Below are 24,422 nucleotides of genomic sequence, written 5' to 3'. Positions count from 1 at the left end.
ACTAAGATATTTGATCGGGAAAATATCACTTTTCGCGACAAAAGTGTTTTAGCGACAAAATGGATTAGTCGCAGTAATGATATATTTAGCGACCAAAAATTTAGTCGGCAAATCCAACTTTTCCCGACCAACAAAAATTTTGGTTGCGAATTTCTTTTGTCGACCCTTAATTGGCGACCAAAGTAGCAACTAAAAAAATTAGTCACGGATAGCTTTTGCCGACTAAAAATGGGCTTTTAGCGACCAATTTTTTGGTCAGTAAAGGTGTTATTTCTTGTAGTGAAGGGTGTGCTAAAAAACTAGACATCCCGCACCCACTCAGTTTGTGTGGTTTGATAAGGTGAGTGAGTTGGGTTGGACTGAATGAATGATAAAATTGACTGATCAATTAGGAATAAAAATATAGTAGGGACTCATACAAAATTATATGGAATTAATAAATTTTAACCAGCAGCCTAACTAATCAGTTAATTTTATCACCTAACTAGTCCAACCTAGGCTGAGTTGGTGCGGGATGTCCACCATTCCCAAAAAAAAAAAAAAACAATATAGCCCAAAAAAAAGAAAAGAAAAGGAAGAGAGAGGAATTGTTGAGCCTCGACAATTTGAGGCCCCTAGCACTGCCTTTTTGAAAATATATTATACACGATGCATGATAAGTGCTTGCTTGTCCTTTATACAATCAAAATTAGGCTTTGTTTGGAAAGTGGCTATTTTTTTGGCATTTTAACTATTTGACTATTTTAATAGGCAATTTTAGTTTTTGTATTTGAAAAATTGGGTTGATTTTTTTGGTTTGATTGTGGTAGTGAAAAATGTGTTTGAAATGATATTTGAGGCTAAAATGACAAATTTGCTCTTAACCTAAGACATTCACGTTTTTCCAAAATTAGTCTACAGGGGCAAAATTGTCATTTACCACCTGTGGTGGCAGACTGTCAACCACATGACAGTGGCTTAGGCTACTATTTGAGGCCTTAGTCTATTATTTTAGGCTATTTGACCTTTTTGGTATTTGAGGCTATTTTACCCCCAAGTTCCCAAATAACTCCTTAGTGTCATTTTTCCATAAAGTTCTATGGTGATGAACTTTTTCCAGCAAGGTAGTGACTTCCCTCCAGTCTTGAGATCCCAAGTTCCATTCTTTCCCGAGTTAGCCATTTGGATGATAGCACATACAGTTGATAGGACAAACCTTCCAAGCTAGGGTAAACTGCACTTAGTGTCAGGAATGTAGGTTTGAATCCTCGCTTATGTGCGAATCCGCGACTTACCGCTATATGGTTAAGTGGCCCTGCTTTGTAGCACCACCTAAAGGTGATCTCTGAGGCCTCGACTTCTTAGGGTTTAGCCCCAGAAGTCACCCCTTTGTGGTTAGGCTTTTGTCCCTCCAGTCTGGAATTGGATTTGAGCGTGTTGTTAGTCTTCTATGGACCCATCATGAGTCACAGATCGATAATTCGAACCGTTCAATATGTAGAACTCTTCGATTACTTCATTTTTACAAAAAATCAAGTTGATCAGATATCGATAGTCATTTGGTCAAATAAAATTTGTGTCAACGGTAATTATGATTTTAAAAATAAATTGTTTACACAAATGTGATCTGATTAAGTAGCTATTGATATCTGATTAACATGATTTTTTACAGAGACAAAATACTCGACGAGCCTTACGCATTGAACAGTTTGGATTATCAAGACGAATCCAAAATGGGCCCACAATGAACTGGACTGGATCGTCCAGTTGTCTAGTCCAACTAGAGACAGCCCAGTCCAATTAGAGACACTCCTAGTCCTTACAAGAAATCCCAATTAACTAAGCCTTCGTTTGGGATGTTGGCTATTTTAGTTGACTTTTTTACTATACTTCTTTTATGAGAAGAAAAAAAGGTTTGTTTGGGATGATTTGTAAATTTTTTTGTAATTGAATAAATGGTTGTGAGAAAAAGTGATTGATTAATGTGTATGATGTGATATTTTATTTTATTGACTATTTTAACTTTTGTCCATCTTTATTGACTATTTTAACTAAAAAAAAGTTGATAACATCCTTTTCGGTACTATTCTTACGAACAAACAAACCAATGTGACATAATAATAAAATTTTAAAATTTGAAACAAAACTCATGGAAATAATGTGATACAAATTTTGGAATGTGTAAATAATTTGAATTTGAATTTGAATTATTTATTTTTTTTGACATTTTCCTCCGATTATTAACCTTTATTTATTTATTTATTTTGGTAACCTTTTAAAATTTATTCATTATTTGCTAAAAATAATAAAAACTATTTGATTCTATTTCATAGAAAAATTCACTGGTATGCAATGCACACCATATGCATTCATATCTCAAAATTACGTAAATTTTTACGAACTTATACAAGTAATCTTATATAATTTTCTAAAAATTTACGTAATTTTATGGCGAGTTTGTATACATAGCATTACTCTTTTTTCTTTTTTTTTCCCCATAACTCTAAAGATTGTTCTTGTGTTTGGCAGCAGCATCTCAATGTCATGTATTCTTTTTTTTTTTTTTAATCAATAATTATATGGCAGGTAACAATTGGATTACATTAAAATAAAAGCTCTTGCACCAAATGAAAAAATATATATTATAAAACACAGTGAAAAACAAGGTCATATAAATAGTTTATGTTAAAATTAAACAAATTTCTAAATCTAACGTGTACGATTATTTATCATTGTTTTTTAATGGTTAAAATATAATTATTTGTCATTATTGCTGAGGTTACATTAATTTATTTGTCATGACTTAGTCAAGAAATTAATAAAGAAAGTCCAAAGATGATAAAGAGAAGTGTACAAAACAACTACTCCCTTCCTTTTGGATTGGTGACCCTTTTTCCTTTTACCCCACTCGCTGTGTCGCTGTTATTGATTGGTTCCAATTAAACACAAACTTGGCTTCAAAAATGGCACACTTGCTTTTGATTTTCTTGCTTTGTCTTTTGATAATTGCTAGTTCATCTAAGCTCGTACTCGGTCACTCTGTGGTTGAATCTCTCCCAGGATTTGAAGGACCCCTTCCCTTTGAACTCGAAACCGGGTGGGTGGGTGGGTCAACTCAGTATATTTCATTCATATAGTATTCTTTTTCTGTCTTTCTTTGTGCATGAATATATAGTGGATTAATGTTATGTATTGTGTATACATGTATGTGTCAGGTATGTGGGTGTGGATAAATTAGAGGATGTACAGCTTTTTTACTACTTTGTTAAGTCTGAATCCAACCCCAAAGAGGACCCTCTGGTTCTTTGGTTGACAGGAGGCCCAGGCTGCTCTGCTTTCTCTGGTTTCGTTTATGAAATAGGTAAATCTTTCATTTCCAACTTCACTTTTTCTCTTTCCTCAAATCCTTGTATTGTATTGGGGAATTACGTATAGATAGGAATTGAGGAAAAAAATTACAAACACATGACGGTGTAAGTGTATCCGTGGTGGGATGGGTGCAAATCAAAGGCTGTAAGGGTAGAAGTGTCACATAATTTTTTTTCCCAACTTTCACCTATTGTATTTCCCCTTTCCAAAACAACAGTGATGATCGATTTGGGATTTACTTGTTTACGGATGGATGAACCGCAAAACATCTGTATTATTATGGCACCCACCCACCCAACAATACTCTGCATATCATTATTTAGATTGACAGCCATATCATATGACCTCAAAAATTAGATAACAACTTTCCTTCACACATCTCTAACGTTTCCTCAAATGTTTTATTATATTTAAATTTAATAATTTTTTTTTTTTGGCTCCAACCATGACATTAAACACAAATCAAAGAAAGGCGAGACCAAATTTTTAATCAAATCAAGGAAGCATTTAATCTTTCACATAATTTCACAAGCGATCGCTAGTGAACGACTAGGTGGATGACTGGCTTGGGGAAGTTTTGTTGAAAATTTTCTCTAGGCCGGATGACCGGCAAGATTTGATGAAACGATTGAAATGCAACATATCAGATCAAACTTTTACTCAAATTTTTATTCAAATTTGATGAAAAGTTTGAGTAAGTGTTGAGATGCTCTTACGTGCTTTGTTTATTGGATTATATAAAAAAAAAGTAGAGTAAATTACACTTATCTTCCCTGAAGTTTCTGACAAATACAATGATCTCTCTTGTGATTTCAATAATTATAAAAACATCTTTACTTTTGCTAGCAATATCAAAATTCTCCTAATCCGTTAATTTAGCATAAATGTTGTCACTTGATTATCCAAAATGACCATATTGCCCCTTTGAATTGAGCGAGAATAGATGAAAATTACTTAATCAACCAATAAGCCATTAAAATAAAAAATTTCATTCACCTCCCCTGATGTTTTGTATATATATTATTAAAGATCAAAGCATATTTTACATTAACGCAATAATAGTTTAATATAAGACCCTAATAATTAATACAATACTTAAAAGACTTATAAACAATTAAAAATTTATTAATTTTAATTAATACATTTATTATTTAAATTTATTTATTTATTTATTTTTTTTTAGTTGAAACAATTGGTTAATTTTTTTCCACTAATTTGTCCTACTTATTTATTCATATGTAAGAAAATTATTTATCCCTAAATTGTTAAGATATTATTAACAAATTTTAATTTTTATCTTTGAGTCATGAAGTTTCTAGTCGATGCATATTTAAAAAAATGCAAGTTATTCTTACATGATTAAAAAATTAATATATATATATATATATATAAATAAGTAAACAAAAATCTAATCACCTCATAATAAATTAAAATTAGTTAATAGGGAATGAAAGATTAAGAAATCATTTGAAAATAATAAACAATTCAAAAAAAAATCATTTTTTTACACCTAAAATTAAAATTAATCTTTACATGAATGGAGAAATTATTTGAGAATACTAAAGTACTTAATTAATTTGTTGTATAATACTTAAAATATATTTCTCCATCTTTATTTTTCTCATTTAAACTATTTTTATATTAAATTAAATCTTAAAGTTAATTTCTCACATTCATTCATGGTTAGGTTTTTACTTTATTTTTTAATTTCTCACATTTATTTTGTTCTATTATTATTTATAGCGAAGTGTTATTATTTGAATTATTTAATTTTACTTCTTCTGTATATCTAGTACTCATATAACTTTATTGACAAAACTAAGAAATCAGACTCTAATATTAATTTAAACACGCAATGAAATAAAATACCCTCTAAAGAAGAAAATATAAATGTAATTTAATTTGTCCTATTAAATATATATGAAATTATTATTTATTTTTCATAATTTTTTAAAAATATAAATATAATTTCTTGAATCTATTTTTTTCCACAACAAGTTTTTGAATTTTTATAAAAATAAAATAAAATAAAAATTCAACCATTAATGAAGGTGAGAAATTAATTTTAAGATTTGATTTAATAAAAATAGTTTAAATGAGATAAATAAAGATGGATAAATAGATTTTAAGTATCATACATACCAAATTAATTGAGTATTTTATTGTTCTCAAATAATTTCTCTATGTAAGTAAAGATTTATTTTAATTTTAGCTATAAGAAATGACAAATTGTTTGAACTGTTTATTATCAATTTATTCTCAAATGATATTTTGATATTTCAATCCCTATTAACTAATTTTAATTAATTGTGAGGCAATTAATTTTTTTTTACTTCTATTTTTATTTTTAATTTTTTTTAATCATGTAAGAAATATTAACCTGTATTTTTTTAAATACAAATCGACTATAAGTTTAATGACTCAAAAATAAAAATAAAAATTTGAGAATAATATATGATTGAGAAAATATAAAATAATAATTTGTTTTACCTATGAATAAATAAGTAATACAAATTGTAGGTTATTTATGTATTACTTTAAATAAATAATAAATGCATTACTTTAAATAAAGAATTTTAGGTTATTTATGTGATGTGAAATAAGATTTATATTAAATTTTTAGGATATTATCTAACATTAATTTTAGAGAGATTATATTTTTAAGTATTTTATCAATAATTTTTTTTTTTGGTATTAAATGATTTAATAATGTCTTGACAAGTTAAAGATTTTATTTAATATTGCATGAAATTTAAGAATTTTATTAAATAATGATAAAATATGTATGAATTTTTAATAATACATATGTAAAATATCAGGAAATGTGAGTGAAATATCTCATTTGAATAAATGAAACAATTAATGGGTAATTTCGTCATTTTTTATATGACATCTGCATGACATCAGTAAATTATGTTAAATAGCCTAATAGTGAGAGAATCTTAATAATAGTTTCAAAAGTAAGGGAGATTAATGTCATTATTGAAACTACAGGAGAAATTTTTGTAATTGTCAGAAACTTTAGGGGAGGCAAGTGTAATTTATCCAAAAAAAAGTAAGTGGAAGCTGTAAGTAGGGATTGTAAGAAGGAAGTAGAGTGTGGCAGTTGTGGATAGAAGGTACTAACATTGGTTGTTGGTGGTGGTAGACAGAGGCGGATAGGCGTGAGGGGAGAAAGGAGATGAAGGTGTGACGAGGTATATGATGTATGTAATTTTTCATCTCTCAAGTAGGTGAGTTAAAAAATTAAGATGTAATTGGTTTGGCTTATCCTAAACAAGTTAAAAAGTCAAAAAGTTACTTCAAAATCTAAAAAGATATCACTATTCACAAAAAAAAAAAAAAATCAATTTTCTTCAAAATCACTATTCACCGAATTGATGTGTGTGGCAGTGGAGGAAAAAGAAATGATTGGGTGTGGTTTTTACACACACCGTTGTTCGTCCTATGGGGGTCATCACGGGTCCCGTTTTGATAATCTGAACCGTTCAATGTGTAGAAATCGTCGAGTGCTACATGTCTGCAAAAAATCACATTGATCGGATATCGATAACTATATGATCAAATCAGTTATGTACAACAAATGGATGGTGTTATAATTAATGATTGAAAAATAAATAGATCTGATCAGATAGCTATCGATATCCGATTAATGTGATTTTTTATTGGTAGATAGTGTTCGACGAGTTACACACATTGAACGGTTCAGATTATTAAAATGGGACCCGTGATGAACCCCACGGGCCAAACAAAACCGTCCAATGCTTTGTACAAAAATTAGCCAATAATTTTCAACTCCAATTGAGTCTGCCGGTTGTACAGCCGGTTGTATGGCTGGGGCCCACTCCTCTCTTATCATCTCTTACACACTTTTTTTATATAATTTTTTAATACATATTTTTTCATAAAAAGTCAAAAAATTAACCTAAACCTCCATATTTTTTTTTGTCTTTTTTAATCCAAAAAGACAAAAAATGCACTTTTTTAGGACACCCCAAACCAGAGGTGTTTGGGATCTAAATAAGTATAATTTTTATTTTTTACGGAAAAAATATATAAAAAAATAAAGAGATAATATGACTCAGAAAATATAAAAAAATAAAAATAAAAAAATATATATATACTTTTGTTAGAATGCCAAATAATGCCTTAGTGGATAGGAAAAAGTTAGGGATCATGAAAAAATTTTCATGAAAATGATCATAAAAATTTATGATCTTTAGATTACCTTGATTAATGTGTGGTGCTTTATTCTAAGTGTAATTCAAGAATTACAAAGTTTTCATAATTATTATCATTAAAAAATTTTCATGATACTTAACATTGTTGTAGTTGATATGTCAGCTAGTTATTAGTTATCCGTAAATTTGGGGTTTCACGAATGAGCTGTGAATTAAATGCAAATTGTAGGTATACCACACTCCAGGCCTTCGTCAAACTAGATAGATGCTATTTGGTCCAGTGAGTTCATTTTTTGGTTTCAATAATATAGATGGTTTATATTTTAGGTTTCGTTGAAATATCATTATTATAAAATAATTAAATCAATCGGGTAATAAAAATTACATATTCGGATTAATTTTGTATAAAATAAAAATAAAAATAAACAATTCATATAAAATTGATCTGAACACGTATTTTTTGTTATACGATCGACTTATTCTTTTGTAAGAATAATATACTCAATAAATTTTAAATGAGTAATGATTCATCCCCCTTTTTCCCCATCCCCTTTGACCCCCTCTCTCTCTCATTGGTTATCTTTTCTTTTTCTTTTTCTTTTTTTTCCTGCTCCACCAATCACCCCCTGTCACGTGGCAAAGGGGGGTGAGGGGGTGACCCCCAAAAGGGGGTCCCAAGCATTATTCATTTTAAAATATGAACTATTTACATTATCAAAATATGATCCAAAAATCAACTTGATAGACCGATGGACTCAGTCCGATGAAAAACGAGAAATATGTATGTGTTGAGGATCGGGGGCACACCAGGGAACTCAAACAAGCAATAACACACAAGTTTTAACGTGGTTCGGCAAGTCGCCTACGTCCACGGGCAGCGGATTCACTATATTGAACAAAATGGTGAATTACAACACTCTCTGTAATTCTCTCTCTCTTTGCTCTCAACTCACACCTCTCAGCTCCACATCTGATATCTATATCCTCTCCCTCCCGTCTCTATTTATACACAAAGGAGTAGGTGGGAGAGCCCTCATTCTTTGACTTTTGACATGAGGTTGGTGGCCTTCCATTGTTGACATGAGGATCACCCTTTTCACATGGGGTGACCTCCAGAATCTGTAGCCAATTCAACAAATCTCCACCTTGGCGAGGATTCTCTTATCCAACATAGTGATCGATCAACACTGCCATGCACCCGAAGGTGCTCAGTTCCGAGAGATGTTGACCAAGTCCAAACAATGTTGGAACTTGATCCCAGAAACTACCTTTGTGAGCATATCGGCCGGATTATCTGCAGTACCAATCTTTTGAAGCAGAATATCCCCTTCATTCACAATTTCTCGGATGAAATGGAAACGGACATCAATGTGCTTGGTGCGGGCATGATGAACCTGGTTCTTTGCCAAACAAATGGCACTCTGACTGTCACAAAACACCTCAACGTGCTTCTGAACAATTCCCAAGTCTTTAATCAACCCATGTAGCCAAATAGCTTCCTTAAAGGCTTCCGTTACTGCCATGTACTCTGCCTCTGTAGTAGACAAAGCCACCGTTGACTGAAGCGTTGACCTCCAACTTACCGGCCCTTTAGCAAGCGTAAATAAATACCCTGTTGTTGACCGGCGTTTGTCTAAGTCACCAGCATAATCTGAGTCCACATATCCTTCCAAATTCTGCCCGAGTCGGTTATCTCTCTCGAACTTCAATCCCAGATTGACCGTGCCATGTATGTACCTTAGGATCCATTTCACTGCCTGCCAGTGATCTTTTCCTGGATCATGCATATACCTGCTTACCATACTCACAGCATGCGAGATGTCAGGCCGTGTACAAACCATAGCATACATTAATGCACCAACTGCATTTGCATATGGAACCTGTGCCATATGCTTCCGTTCTTCTTCTGTGCGTGGAGACAACGAGGCACTAAGCTTGAAATGAGGGGCCAATGGTGTACTTACAGCTTTGGTTTTCCCATTGATGCCAAATCTGTCTAACACCTTTTTCAGATACTGGGTTTGTGTCAGACAAACCGTGCCCTTCTTCCTGTCTCTCTTGATCTCCATGCCAAGAACTTTCTTTGCTTCTCCCAAATCCTTCATTTCAAACTCCCTTGCTAACTGTGCCTTGAGTTTGTCAATCTCCACCTTGCTCGTAGATGCAATCAGCATATCATCTACATATAAGAGCAAATAGATGAAGGAACCGTCGGGAAGCTTACGGAAATATACACAATGATCAAATTGACTTCTTGTGTATTCTGTCTTTATCATGAACCGATCAAATCGCTTGTACCACTGTCTCGGGGATTGCTTCAATCCGTACAACGATTTGTTCAGCTTACAGGCCCAATTCTCTTTTCCAGCAATTTTGAAACCATCTGGCTGGGACATGTATATCTCCTCTTCAAGATCTCCATGTAAGAAGGCAGTTTTGACGTCGAGTTGGGCGAGCTCGAGATCAAACTGTGCAACCAAAGCTAACAAGATGCGAATAGACGTGTGCTTCACAACAGGTGAGAATACCTCATTGTAGTCTATTCCTTCCTTCTGAGCATAGCCTTTAGCTACCAATCTAGCTTTGAATCTAATGTTGTCTCTGCCTGGAATGCCTTCCTTCTTGGTGTAAACCCACTTACACCCAATTGCTTTCTTGCCTTTTGGAAGTTGCACCAACTCCCAAGTCTGGTTCTTGTGAAGTGACCCGATCTCTTCATCCATAGCCTCCTTCCATTTGACACTTTCTACATTATGCACGGCTTCTTTGAAAGTGCAAGGAATATTGTCTTCAATGATTGGAAGTGCATAGGCTACCATATCGGTCATCCAACTGGGTTTCTTAGTCACCCTTTTCCCTTTCCTGATTGCAATGGGTTCTGATTGATGCGGAGCCTCTGGATCTTCATTTTCATCTGAACTCTCTTCAGAGCTATCCTCTGAGACTTCTTCAGGATGGTTGATTGGCTGACTAGTCTTTGTTGGAGTCTCAAACTCCACCTGCACTGACTTCTTCAATGCTTCCTCATTCTGTTGAGGATCTGATTGCTTCAGCATTGCAGACTCATCAAAGGTAACGTCTCTTCTGATGAGAACTTTCTTTGATTCAGGGCACCACAGTCTGTATCCCTTGACACCGTCACCGAAGCCCAATAAGATGGCTTTCTTGGCTCTTGGATCCAACTTAGATTCTGTAACATGAAAATATGCTGGACATCCAAAGATACGTAACTGATCATAATCAGTAACTGGGACTCCTGACCATACCTCCATGGGAGTCTTCCCATCTAATACTGCAGTAGGTAGTCTGTTGACAAGATGACGAGCATAGTTCAATGCCTCGCCCCAAAATGCCTTGCTCAATCCAGACTGTGACAGCATACACCGGACTTTCTCCACCAAAGTGCGGTTCATGCGTTCTGCAACTCCATTCTGCTGCGGTGTTCCAGGAACCGTGAAATGTCTCACTATCCCTGCATTCTGGCAAACCTCAAAGAAGGGATCTGATGTATATTCTCCACCATTGTCAGATCTGAGCTTCTTGATCCGTCTGCCTGTCTGGGTCTCAATCATCTTCTTCCACGTAAGAAAGATGTCTAAGACTTCATCTTTGTGTTTCATTGTATAAATCCAAACTCTTCTAGAGAAATCATCAATGAACGACACAAAGTAGTGTTTACCTCCCAACGAAGCAGTCTTGGAAGGACCCCATACATCAGTGTGGACGTAGTCTAGAATCCCTTTGGTACGGTGAATTGCAGTACCAAACTTGATTCTTGTTTGCTTGCCCAATACACAATGCTCGCAGAACTCAAGCTTCCCCGTCTTGGCGCCTTTCAACAGGCCTTGCTTTACCAATCCTTGTAAAGCCTTCTCACCGACATGCCCTAGGCGCATGTGCCAAAGTTTGGAAGTGTCTGATGCATCATCTTCTGAGCTGGAACTGGTGGAGACAGCCACTCTCCCTGTGACTGTAGAGCCATCTAGGAAATATAAATTTCCCTGTCGAGTACCCTTCATTACAACCAATGCTCCTCGAACAACTTTAAGGACTCCACCTTCCATGGTTATTCTGTAACCTTTGGAGTCTAAAACTCCCACTGAGATGAGATTCTTGGTTAGATCTGGTACATACCGTACATCTTCAAGAATTCTGATTGTTCCATCATGGCTCTTCAGTTTAATTGTTCCAATCCCCTTTGTCTGGCAAGCTTGGTCGTTGCCCATCAGCACAACTCCTCCATCGAACTCTCGTAAGCTCGAGAACCACTGCTTGTTAGGACACATATGGAATGAACATCCGGAATCTATTATCCATTCATCCGACTGGCCATATGATGAAACTGTGAAGGCTCCTCCTTCATCATTATCTCCATCTCGTGCAATATTCACCTTCTCTTCTGTCTTGTCTTTATTTGGACAATCTTTTGCCCAATGCCCCTTCTGGCGACAAGCTGCACACTCGTCTTTTGCAAGACGTCTTTTGTCTGAAGGTTTCCCCCTGGATTTTGAGCGAGACTTTCCTCGCCCTGTATTTCTTCTGTTATTTGTTCTGCCTCTGACTGTTAATGCCTCGGATGTTGAGTCCCTGTTTGCAGACTTATCTTTCCTTCTGAACTCATTGTTCACCAAGGCGTTTGCAACATCAATATACTTGATCTTCTCTTTACCGTACAGTAAAGTAGTAGTGAGATGATCATACGAGTCAGGCAAGGAATTTAACAATAACAGTGCTTTATCTTCATCACCAACATGATCATCCAAATTCTTCAAATCCGTAATAATTTTGTTGAAGTTATTTAGGTGTTCGTTCATCGAAATACCTTTAACGTAGTCGAAACGAAACAACCTCTTCCTCAAGTAGAGCCGGTTCTCAATGCTCTTTGTCATGAACTTATCTTCCAGCGCCTTCCAAAGCTTCTTCGCAATATCATATTCTGTAAAGGCATACTTCTCCTCTTTTGCAAGGCAAATTCGGATGGAACTACAGGCCAGGAGATTCACCCTCTCCCATTCTATCTCGTCCATGTCATCTGGTTTGTCTCCCAGAGTGAAGTGCAGGTTCATTTGGACAAGCATATCCTTAACTTCGCATCTCCACATGCCGAAGTTGCTGCTTCCATCGAACTTCTCTACCTCGAACTTGGCATGGGACACCGGGGTCCAATGCCTAGAAGTGCTTGTACTGGCTGGATTACTTACGGACTCGGATGCTCTAGATTCTGCCATTTTTTAGAAACTTCAATTCAAAAAACTGACCGTACAGATGTGTCCGGAATACTCCAAATAGTTGGGAAGCACTATTGGATCGTCAAAAACGGACTCCGAATGGCTCCGATCTGGCAAAAATACTTTGGACGGGTCAGATCTGCGGAATCTGGTGCGCTGAGATGCACCGGATAATTTCTCCCGTCAACGGCTGGTCAACGGCTCGGTCAACGGCGCAGGCGGCGCGGTCAACGGAGGATCGGCGGCGCGGTCAACGGCTTGACGGCTGGTCAACGCGGCTGGTCAGCGGCTCAGGCTGACTGGGCTGACACGTGGCTGACACGTGGCTGACACGTGGCTGACACGTGGCCTGACTGTCGGACGCGTGGCGATGACGTGGCGGATGACGTGGCGATGACGCGGCACTGACGTGGCGCCACGTGGCTCGTCTTCTCCCTGGAGACGCGCGTGTGGCGCGTGGATGAGACTGGGATCACGCGCCGGTTGCCTGAACGGCGCGTGGTGGCGCGTGGTGCGACTGGGGCTGACGCGCTTTGTTCAGAGAGCGCGTGAGGGCGCGTGTGAAGGTTTCTGGGCTCTGTTTTTGCTGTTTTGGACTCCTCTCGGGGAGTTCTTCCTCCTGGTATGGTCAAAAGTGGATTTTGAGCACTTCAAAATCTGGGCACTTTCGGGAAAAATTCGATTTTTCGCAACCCGAGCTCTGATACCAATTGTTGAGGATCGGGGGCACACCAGGGAACTCAAACAAGCAATAACACACAAGTTTTAACGTGGTTCGGCAAGTCGCCTACGTCCACGGGCAGCGGATTCACTCTATTGAACAAAATGGTGAATTACAACACTCTCTGTAATTCTCTCTCTCTTTGCTCTCAACTCACACCTCTCAGCTCCACATCTGATATCTATATCCTCTCCCTCCCGTCTCTATTTATACACAAAGGAGTAGGTGGGAGAGCCCTCATTCTTTGACTTTTGACATGAGGTTGGTGGCCTTCCATTGTTGACATGAGGATCACCCTTTTCACATGGGGTGACCTCCAGAATCTGTAGCCAATTCAACAGTATGTACATGCTATATGAATGTAATTCCATTCCAATGTTGCTTGTCCAATAGCATAAGGTCATTCTGGCAGTTCAACACGATTATTGATCAACAAAAGCAGTCATGATTGTTCGAATGTTTTTTTTTTTTTCTTTAAATCTCCCTCCACTTGTTGACTTTTTTTTTTTTTTTCCTTTCTCATAATAAAAAATAGGAATTAATTGCTCATATTAAAATTTAATAGAATTCAATAATAATTCTAAAAGTAAAATAGGACTTAATATATACACGCTTTTAGATACATCTAAAAATTAGGTATATTTAAAAAATAAAAGAAAAACAAAAAAATTAAGAAGTTAGAAAATACTAATGTTTGAAAATCAAACCAAAGAAACCCCCAAAAAAAGAGAAAATAAATAATAAGTTCTATTTTACTGTTAAGATTATTATTGAATTTTATTAATTTTTAATACGGACAATTATGTCCTATTTTTCATAAAAAATTCCTAACAAGTTCATTCTTCTATAATGATATATGCTATCCCAATTTTGTCCCTCATTTAATATGAACAATAATTTCATAAGTATTTTTAATTTAAGCAAAATTATATTTTTTTTAATTGTAAAAATTATGATATTTATTAAAATATTATAAAGCACAATGAAAAGATGATCATAAATTTTATTTTATTTATTATATCAAATTTCAATTGACAAACTTGCTATATTTTCTTTTTTATTTTATAAATTCTTATAAAAAAAACTCAATTATTCATAATAAAAAGCAACGACCAATTAGTACACATTAACTTGTATTTGGGAGAGGAAAGATTAGATGCATACCAATCATTGGCATAGTGCATATAGTGGTTGCCTCAAGACTTGAACTTATAATCTCAAGGTTATTAGGCCAAGGTTTCATAATAGTATATTTTATTTTAATTTTATCTTTCATTAAAATATGAACCAAAAAATTCATAAATAATTTTAATTTATTTAAAATTTTATGATAATAATATTTTTAATTGTTGAATTAAATGAATTTTCATAAACAAAAATATAAGTATATGATTCATCAACTATCTCATGCATTAACCAGAGGGTGTTGGCCTAGTAGGTGACGACTAGAGCCTGGAGGTTTGCTCCCTCCCAGGTCTCAAGTTTCGAAAGTTTGTTCGGGCTGTAAAGACTTAGTCTGGTGCACGCAAACTGGCCCAGAATACCTTACATGACCAAAAAAATAAAAAAAACCTATCTCATGCATTGAGAAATATATAAATTTGCCATAGTATTATTTTTCAAAACTCTTTAGAAGATTAACATAATTTAAACTTTTTAAATTGTTTATACTATATAAAATTTATAATTGGAAATAATAAAAAACGACGCATTTATACAAAAGTTTTTTGATCAAATTGTTACTTATATTTTTTAATTTTAATTAAGTTAAAATTATTTACAAATTTTTGTTTATATTAAATAAGAAGGGTAAAATTAAGATAAAAGACATCATTATGAAGCAATAAATTTTTAAAAAATATTTTATAACAAATAGAGTTTAATTGTCCATATTCGAATTCATGCAACTCAATAATAATCTTAATAACAAAATAAAATTTATTGATTATTTTCCCTACTATTTTCTCGTTGGTGGGACCATGACCATAAACTAGGTCGATGGTTTGACCATGACTGTAAATTGGTTTGTTGGTCCAACTATGGCCGTAAATTGGCTCGTCTTAATTGGAGAAATCCTAGTCAAATCTTAGCCATACATTGACTCTTCTCATTAAGATTTGGCAATACTCTAAATAAGTTATTTATTAATTTATTTGTTTATTTTTATTATATTATCTTTTTATTTTTTTTATATCTTTTTGTAATAAATAAAAAATCAACTTATAAGTTATATCTAAAACAATTCTTAGAGTTTGGAAATTGAATATTTTAATTGATTTTTTAATTTTTTACGAAAAATACACAAAAAATAAGGAAAGTTATGTAATAACTTGTAGTGACTATTTGATTATATTAGTCACTTCCCAAACAAGGCCTTGAATCACAAAATTACCAAGCACTAGAGGTGCAAAAATAGCCCGCGGACTATGGACGGCTCGAAGCCTACCCGCGATTGGGTATGGGCCCGGCCCGGTTAGGCTCAAACCCGAGCCTAGTTCGGGACCCTAGGCCTGGGCTTGGGCTATCATTTTGGCATGGCCCGTAGCCCAATCCATCGGTCCGCTTAAGGATCACTCAAAATCTGACCTGAGACCCAGCCCACCCGAGATCCAGTGTCATTTTTAGTGAAAAAGAATAAACTTTTGGTGGAAAAAATTGAAAAAAATAAAAATGTTTAGGCCCTCCTAGGCCTAGGCACGTTAGCATGGCCAAAGGCCCGGATTGCCCAAGGCTCAAATGTCCTTGGGTCTAGGCCTGTGACTAATTTTCTAACCCGTGGGCCAGCCAGGTCCCGCCTGAATTGTGGCAAGAGCCCACGTGGCCCAACATGGGTCTGCCCGAGCCCGGATTGAGCTAAATTTACACCCCTACCAAACACACATACCCACACCCATGTTGACCATATCATGTGAGAAGTTTTATAGAAATTTTAATAAAACTTTTGGACCTATAACATTTTTGTTAGATTTTATCACAAATCTCTTTTAGACCTTGGGTTTGGCCCAATGATCTTGTAACCACACTTTAAAGTGTAATGAGATAAAAGATTGCAGATTCGAGTTGATAGAAAAACAATGATTCCTTTAATTAGAATTTGACTTTACTAAAAATTTCAAATCTTTTGCACTTCCATGCACTTACACCTTGTGTGCACCATACTTTGTCGGCTATCTCTGTTAGATTTTTTGAGAACCAAGAACTTTCTAAAAGTGAAAATTTTCGTTATTTATGGTCGATTATCACAATGGCGGGGGAGATTGATGCGAATGTGACCCATAGGATTAAGGTAGGATGGCTTAAGTGGAGAAGTGAGTCTGAGATACTATGCGATAAATGAATACTCATTAGACTAAAAGGTAAGTGATGGGTCATTTCACACACCAAAATTAAACACTAAATTGTACCAAATTCCTTAGAATAATGGTAAGTCCAAGTATCGATCCACAATGACAATTGTGAAATTAAACTAATTTAAATGATAAATTCCTAAATTAATTTTGATGAAAAAGATGGTTGTTCATAACATAATAATAATTAAATTAAACAAGCGATTAAAATTGAAATTGAAATTACTGATTGTGGAAAAACCTAAGGTAATAAATTCACCACTAGTTACATAAATAAAACTTCAATTTGAGACTCAATTATGTTACGGTTTGAACATAATAATACTTCGCAATTACAAGCTCGAAGCATTTATCAAGAAAATCATCACATTCAATGTACGGACACGAACCATCTCAAGTAGTACATATCGTTCGCTCTAAACTAGGGTAGAGACATGACTCGTCCCTCGTAGTATGGTTCGTCTCATACCTTGAATATGAAATAATAGAAAACTATTGTATGAAAAACATTCAATAATCACAGAAAGCAGAATACTTAAAGTAATAATGAAAAATATATCTTTGAAACTTCTTAAACACTATACAATTTGTTCAAATCTTTATATAATAAAAAAGCAAAGAGAAAACCTAATTACATAGCTAGGGTTTCATCAAAACCCTAGAAATGGGAGCCTGGCCACTCATGAAGGAGTGGGAAGAAGTGGGGGAAGAAAAACCCTCCATGGGAATTGGTTTTGAAGATTGAGAATCACCTTTTTTCCGAACCCTAGCCTCACATTTTCCTTTGAATTTTTCAGAATCTTATTCCAGCCTATTTTTTGTATTTTTATACCTCTGCTGTCTTCCAAACAGGTTTAAAACAGCGGCACAATTTTAGAGGTACGGCCGCCCGTGTGAGAGTGGTCACTGCATATGCGAGAAGGGGTGCCGCACGTGCGGGAAAAACCCTACGCATGTACGAGAAGCCGAGGCTCTGTTTGGCTGCGAGATATAGGCCGCACGTGTGGGAATGGGTCTCTGCATGTGTGGGAAGCAATTTTCTACTCATTTTATGCTCCCACTGTGTACAAACCTAATTGACATTAAACATGCATAAAATGTATAGCTTGTCAAGCAAGTAAAGTTAGAAAGATCCTAATTAACGGTCTCAGTGTTGCACAATTCGGCCTTAATCAATAAGTTCTATAGAATGGTTATTAGACCAGTGATGTTGTATGGGATGGAGTGTTAAGCAACTAAAAAACAACATGTAAATAAGATGAGTGTTGCTGAGATGAGGATATTAAGGTAGATGTATGGCAAAATTAGACAAGACAGAATTATGAATGAGTGTATTTGAGAATGGGTAGGAGTAGCACCGATAGAAAATAAGTTGACGGAAAATCAATTGAGATGGTTTGATCATATTCAACGGGGACCAACATAAGCAGTAGTGAAGAGATGCGATGCAATGACGATAGATGGAAGTGTTAGGGGATCGGGTAGGTCTAGATTAACATCGGTTAGTGTTGTGAATAGAGATATAGATTTACTTAATTTGACTAACGAAATAACTTTTGATAAAGTTGCATGAAGAAGAAGGATCCATGTAGACGACCTCATTTGATGGGACTTAAGGTTTGGTTTTGGTTTGATTATCTAATGATTTATTATATTTAATTTCATAGAACAATATTTGAATTTTTAAAATATTATCAAAATACAAAACTTAAATATGCTGTAATAATAGCCCGTGCCTTGTACAGCCTTTTTAAACTAATATATATATATATATATATAAAATAAGTGCTTACCTATTGTCGATTCATCTTTTTTTTTTCTTTTTTTCTTTTTTCCTCCTAATTTTGCCTTTTTATTTTAAATAATTTACTAATAGTGGCCTATATATTAAGTGAATGTTTTTTTTCGTAATTACGCAAAACATTCTTGATCAATTATAAAACATATATATATTTTATTTTTTACAAAATTACAAATACACCCATAAGGTTTGTTTAAAATATGAATTGGTCCTATAATATTAGAAGTTACAATTACCGTTTGTTATAAATTTTAATTTAACACAATAATAAATTTAAAATAAAAAAATATTCTCCTCTGCAATAATAAATTATCAAATTATTTATTAAAAAATATTTCTTATATCATTAAAAACTGTTAATTGACTTAATACTTTATTTATTAACAAAATGGTTAACTAAAAAATATTTTTCATATCATTGAAAGTTGTTAATTTACTTAATGATTTACTTATTAATAAAATTGGTCATTTGTATATATATATATATATATATGTATTTTCTTTTGCTTATTTATTAGTTCAATAAATTATCTTAGTAGTTTTTTTAGATGGGGGAATTATCTTGGTATTTGTTTTATATTTATCTGGTGAGAAAAGTTGCGCACTATTTTTTTTTTATATATATAAATTCAGAAGAAATGTTAAAGACTTATAAATTCATCCAAAATGATATAATAATAGAATTGGAGTCTACATCATTAGGTGTATAACAAATCAAAAAATGATATATATCATACCATATAATTCTATCATATATCTAATAATTTATTCTATTCAATTTCATAGAACAATATTCTAATTTTTAAAAATTATCAAAATATAAAATCAAACATATTGTAATAACACGGATTTTTTTATTTTTTATTTTTTAAACTAGTATATATATAAAAATTTTGGCCCCACTAACATGCATATAATTTTACTTCAATCCTTACAAATTCTAAATGATTTTACTTTAGCTCTTTTTGTACAATTTTTAGGTTCGTCACTAGCCATGTATACATGTAAAAAAATAATTGATCCTTATATTTGATAGAAAGTGAAAGTAAAAGAAAATGAAGTGAAAGAAAATATATTTTATTGTAAGCATTTGATTAAGATGAAAAATTTGTAAGAAAAAGATAGAAAAATTTAAAAGTTTAGTTATAAATAACTCACACATTCAATTTTTCTTGTGTCTTTTGCAAGAAATAAAATATTAGTTATAATTGTACAAGAAAATTAGTTTTCTTATACTTTTCACCACTTTCAAATTAAACAAACTCATAGAAATTAAATTTTTCCACTTTTTTTTTTTTTTTTTTTTTGTTCTTTCACTTTCTACCTATTTCATTATAAAACCTAAGGGACTTGTGTTCAGTGAATAGTGCAAAAAACAAAAAAGGAAACAAAATTGAAGGAAATCAAAAAGATTAAAAAAAGAACAAAAAACAAAAAAAGGTGCCCAATTGATTTGAATTGGTGATTTATTGAGAATATATAATGGCTTAACTAATTTGCAGGTCCACTAAATTTCGAGGCCAACCAGAAAGAAGGGAGTTTGCCTACTTTAGTCCTGAATCCAAATTCATGGACGAAGGTAGATAGAAGACACGAAGCGTGAGGCTATTATTGCCATACTAGTTTTATACGCTGTAAAGAGCAACTATATATACAATCTAATGCATTAAAATATTATATGTTACCCTAACATCAACCATAGTTTGTCTAACCAAAAAAAAAAAAAAATGATTTAGTAGTAATAATAACATATTTCGACATATTTATCTTCAAAAAAATAGATAGCCTATTTTTAAAAGAATATTTGATAATTTTTTTTTAAAGATAAATATGAAGATATAACGTAATTGTGATTTTATGATAAATTTTATTTTATTTTTTATAAATGATCTACACACAAGGGCTCACTTAAAGAATGACTCCTGATCGGACTCAACAACAATGTCCAGTCTATTTCATTTCCAAATGAGATAGATGGGAGATGAATTTGTGAGAGGAAAAATGAATCCCACAATGAGATCCACTTGTCCTCTCACAAAAAATTTGGACTAAAAGTCCAATTGATGGGAGAGAAGTGTTTCATCCAATGATTATGTGCATGAGCACATACAATAACATTAATTTGATCATGGTGCAATGATAAATATCAGGTGGCGAGCATAATCTTTATAGACTTACCTGTTGGTACTGGATTCTCCTACGGAATGACATCACTTGCTTCTCAATCTTCTGATTTGCAATCATGTGACCAAGCCTATGAATTTCTCAAGAAGGTAACTTTTTAAACTATCCAATAAAAGCAACATGAAACAATGCTTTAGAGTGGCTTTTGGAGAGTAAATGAAGAACAGTCCATTGCATAAACCAGTTGTACATAATTTCAAAATTTAAGAAAACTATACATATACACAATCTTATTGTTTTGAAAACTTTTTGCAGTGGTTGATTGATCATCCAAACTTCCTCTCAAATCCAGTTTATGTGGGTGGAGAGTCATACACAGGCATTACTATTCCAATTATAGTTCAACTAATATCAAATGGTAAGAAAGTAAACGATGGGTAAGAGAAAATTTCCGAAAATTCTATTGGTATAACTCTACAATTTGCCGCTAACGTATACACTGATATGTGTAGTCAGAAAACTAAAAAGCGTATCTAAGTAATTCAAGTTAATTATACAAATAAAATTCTCATATTATATATGAAATGATGTATGATATCTTTAAACGTTATTTCACTTTAAAAAATACAAAAAAGTACATTGAAAAGTATGAATATTTAGGCCAAGTTTGGGAAGTCTCAAAAAAGTTAAAAAGTCAAAAAGTTACTCAAAAAGTTAAAAAGTTATTACTATTCACCAAAAGTCAACAATTACGGCTGCACAACTACCAATTTTAATTTTCCCCTACAAACCAATTTTTACAATTTTTTATTACATTTTTTCCATAAAAAGTCAAAAAGTTAACCCAAACATTCATATTTTCAACCTCAACTTTTTAGTCTAAAAAAACAAAAAGTACACTTATTTAGGACACTCCAAACAAACCTTTAGTAGTGTCTTTATATCTCCTTAGACGTAGGATTAGATAAAGTAGACACTTTAGACAAATATCTGCACTAGACACAGGCTTGCTCTGGTCCAAGGCAAGCAAGGCTGCCGCTTTGAGCCCCTTAATTTTATTAAAATTTAAGGACCTCAAAATAGTTTTAGTCAATGTAATATTAATAGTCCAAAACTGAAGGCCCAATCCAATATTCTTTTACTTCACAACACAGATGACTAAAGGCCAAAACAAATTTCGGGGTTCAAATTTAAATTATAAAATATATTGGATAAAACTTGCAAATAAGAAATCTTTTTACCACTTAACAGGTTCCACCGTGTGTTCTCTTCTCCCATAGATACAATCTGACTCTTGGTTCTGAAAGTCCATCGATTAAGGGGTAAACCGTAGGTCATATATACCGTCAGCCTTGGCCCCCAAAAAACATAGGACTGGCCCTGATTCGACACTCGTACGTACGTGATTCCATATAATATAAATTTATGTTAAAACTGGTAAAAATTAAACTTTGTAACAAATTAATACTATTTAAAAAATTTAGGATTTAAATAATTAAAAAGTTTTGGTTTAATTTATTATTGAGGTCAAACTTTGGAAATTTTTTATTCGTTTATTTTTTTGTAATTTCTGAAAAAGGAAAAAAAAATGAAAAAAAAAAAAAGACTCGGCAATAATTTGAAGAACAATGGTGATTAAGAGCTCTAATAATATAGCTCTAATAAGAGCATTAGTGACGTGGCAACCCTAAAAATAAAAATAAAAATAAAAACAAAAGTCAAAACATCAAATCACACAGTGAAACCCATAAGTTAGAGCTCTTTTAGAGCTCACAATTTAGGGGTCTCAATCATTTTTATTTGAAGAAGGGATTGATCAAGTGTACTGTGTTGCAATGCAGGAAAAGAAGCAGGCATTAAACCACTCATCAATCTCAAGGTTTGTACCTCTTTCTCTTTGTATCTTTTTTCTGTTACAATAACTAGGCCACTTTTAGATTGTATCTTTTGGATTTTTTTTTTTTTTTTTTTTTTTTTTTTTTTTTTTTGGGTGAGCTGGATAGTATCGTTTGGGTTGATAGAAGCATGAGAATTAAATTTTAATGCTTCACAAAGTTACAAAGTGTTTTGTTGTGATTCTAAAGGAGTGGGGCAAATTATGTTAGTAGTTTCTATTTGGTTTTATAATTTTAATTGGTTTGATTTTGATTCTGAATTTTACCTCAATTTGGTTTAACTGATTTTAAGGCTTGGTTTGGCATAACCTATATAATCTATCTTTTTATCTTTTTATCTTTTTTTCATCACATCACCTCTCTACTTTTCTGCACATCTTTTCGTAAAAAAATAAAAAAATATACTTTTTTAGGACACCCCAAACCAACCCTAACTATTTGCTAAGAGTGTACACGGTTCGGATTGGTTCGGTTCTGAGAAAATCCAAGAACCGAACCGATCCTAACGGTTCTGTGATTTTGAAAACCAGACCAGACCGTTACACTGTAAAACCGGACCAGAACCAAACCGAAAAAACGGTTCGGTTTCGGGTTGGTTTACGGTTCCAAAAATTTCTATTTACAAGAATAAATTGTTAATAGTAACAAAATAATTACTCAAACTAATTACATTTAACTCTTGATAAAAACTAATAATATTAAGGCATTACTTAATATTACATATCTATACCATCCTAATATCATTAAAATTATAAAAAACCAATTAATAAAGATAAAACTTGATATTATATTTTATATATATATATATATATCTTTTAAAATTCGGTTCGGTTCGGTTCGAACCACAGTTTTTTCATAAAATCCATTAACCGAACCGTTTTTACGGTTCTCATATTTCTTAATCCGAAACCGAACCAATTCTTAATGGAACTGAACCAAACCGTATGATTCGGTCTGGTTCGGTCCGGATTACCGGTTTGAACGGATTTTTGAACAGCCCTACTATTTGCATTATTTTATGAAAAATGTGTACACGTGTGGAATGTCTCTTGCTTTTATGATTGTAAATTTGATCAATTCAAAGAGTAAACATCGACCAATTCAGTGATAATTTTCGTAAAAAATCATAATGGCATTGTAAATTGAATCAAATTCATACAAAATCTAAAATTGAATATCAAAATTGAACCAATTGAAAGTGTAAGTGCCAAAATGATACAAGGATTGACATAAGGATTACTAGTGTAATTAAAAAAAATACATGTATATATACATATAATTTTCATATATAATGATACATTTATGAAGATAAATTTGTTTACAAAAATGATATTGACACATAATTCTTGTTATTTATTTATTTATTTATTTGCATAAATTATGAATAATTTTTCTCATTCTGAAATGGTTTAGGGATACCTACTTGGCAACCCAGTTACAACTCCTGATGACAGCAATTATGCAATTCCATTTGCTCATGGAATGGGACTTATTTCAGACGAACTCTACGAGGTGCTTTAATACTTCGAAATAAATTCAATCTCTCTTTTAGAATCTACTCAAATATCTTCATTTAATGTTATTTCATCAGCAATTATCACAAATCACAATTGTCCCACATATTTTTAAATAAAATGTTGATCAAACTAATACTCCTCACATGTGACGTTGTTTCATAGATAAAGAGAACAGACTAAACAGATTGAGTGCCTAATGGAAAAGGTAATGAAAGAGATCATGAAATACCAACACTGTGAAATATATGCCGTAGCGGTGT

The 24,422-nt window shown here is 33.3% G+C and overlaps 1 protein-coding gene across 2 annotated transcripts in view; it reads left to right on the top strand.

Annotated features, from left to right (window-relative positions):
- Positions 1-2,805: 2,805 nt before the first annotated feature.
- The window catches only part of LOC114263366 (serine carboxypeptidase-like 17), a 44,675-nt gene continuing 23,058 nt past the window's right edge, over positions 2,806-24,422 (top strand). For both annotated transcript variants that reach the window (XM_082874027.1, XM_082874026.1), the window contains exons 1-7: positions 2,806-3,076; positions 3,195-3,340; positions 20,129-20,205; positions 20,777-20,899; positions 21,066-21,168; positions 22,592-22,629; positions 24,059-24,157. In XM_082874027.1, the coding sequence (XP_082730153.1) occupies positions 2,943-3,076; positions 3,195-3,340; positions 20,129-20,205; positions 20,777-20,899; positions 21,066-21,168; positions 22,592-22,629; positions 24,059-24,157 (720 nt within the window). In that variant the 5' untranslated portion in view covers positions 2,806-2,942. The remainder of the gene's footprint in view (positions 3,077-3,194; positions 3,341-20,128; positions 20,206-20,776; positions 20,900-21,065; positions 21,169-22,591; positions 22,630-24,058; positions 24,158-24,422) is intronic.

This window comes from Camellia sinensis, chromosome 6, assembly GCF_055761805.1.
Source record: "Camellia sinensis isolate YWXY chromosome 6, ASM5576180v1, whole genome shotgun sequence".
NCBI classification, from domain to species: Eukaryota; Viridiplantae; Streptophyta; class Magnoliopsida; order Ericales; family Theaceae; genus Camellia; species Camellia sinensis.
This window is presented reverse-complemented; position numbering and strand designations above follow the sequence as displayed.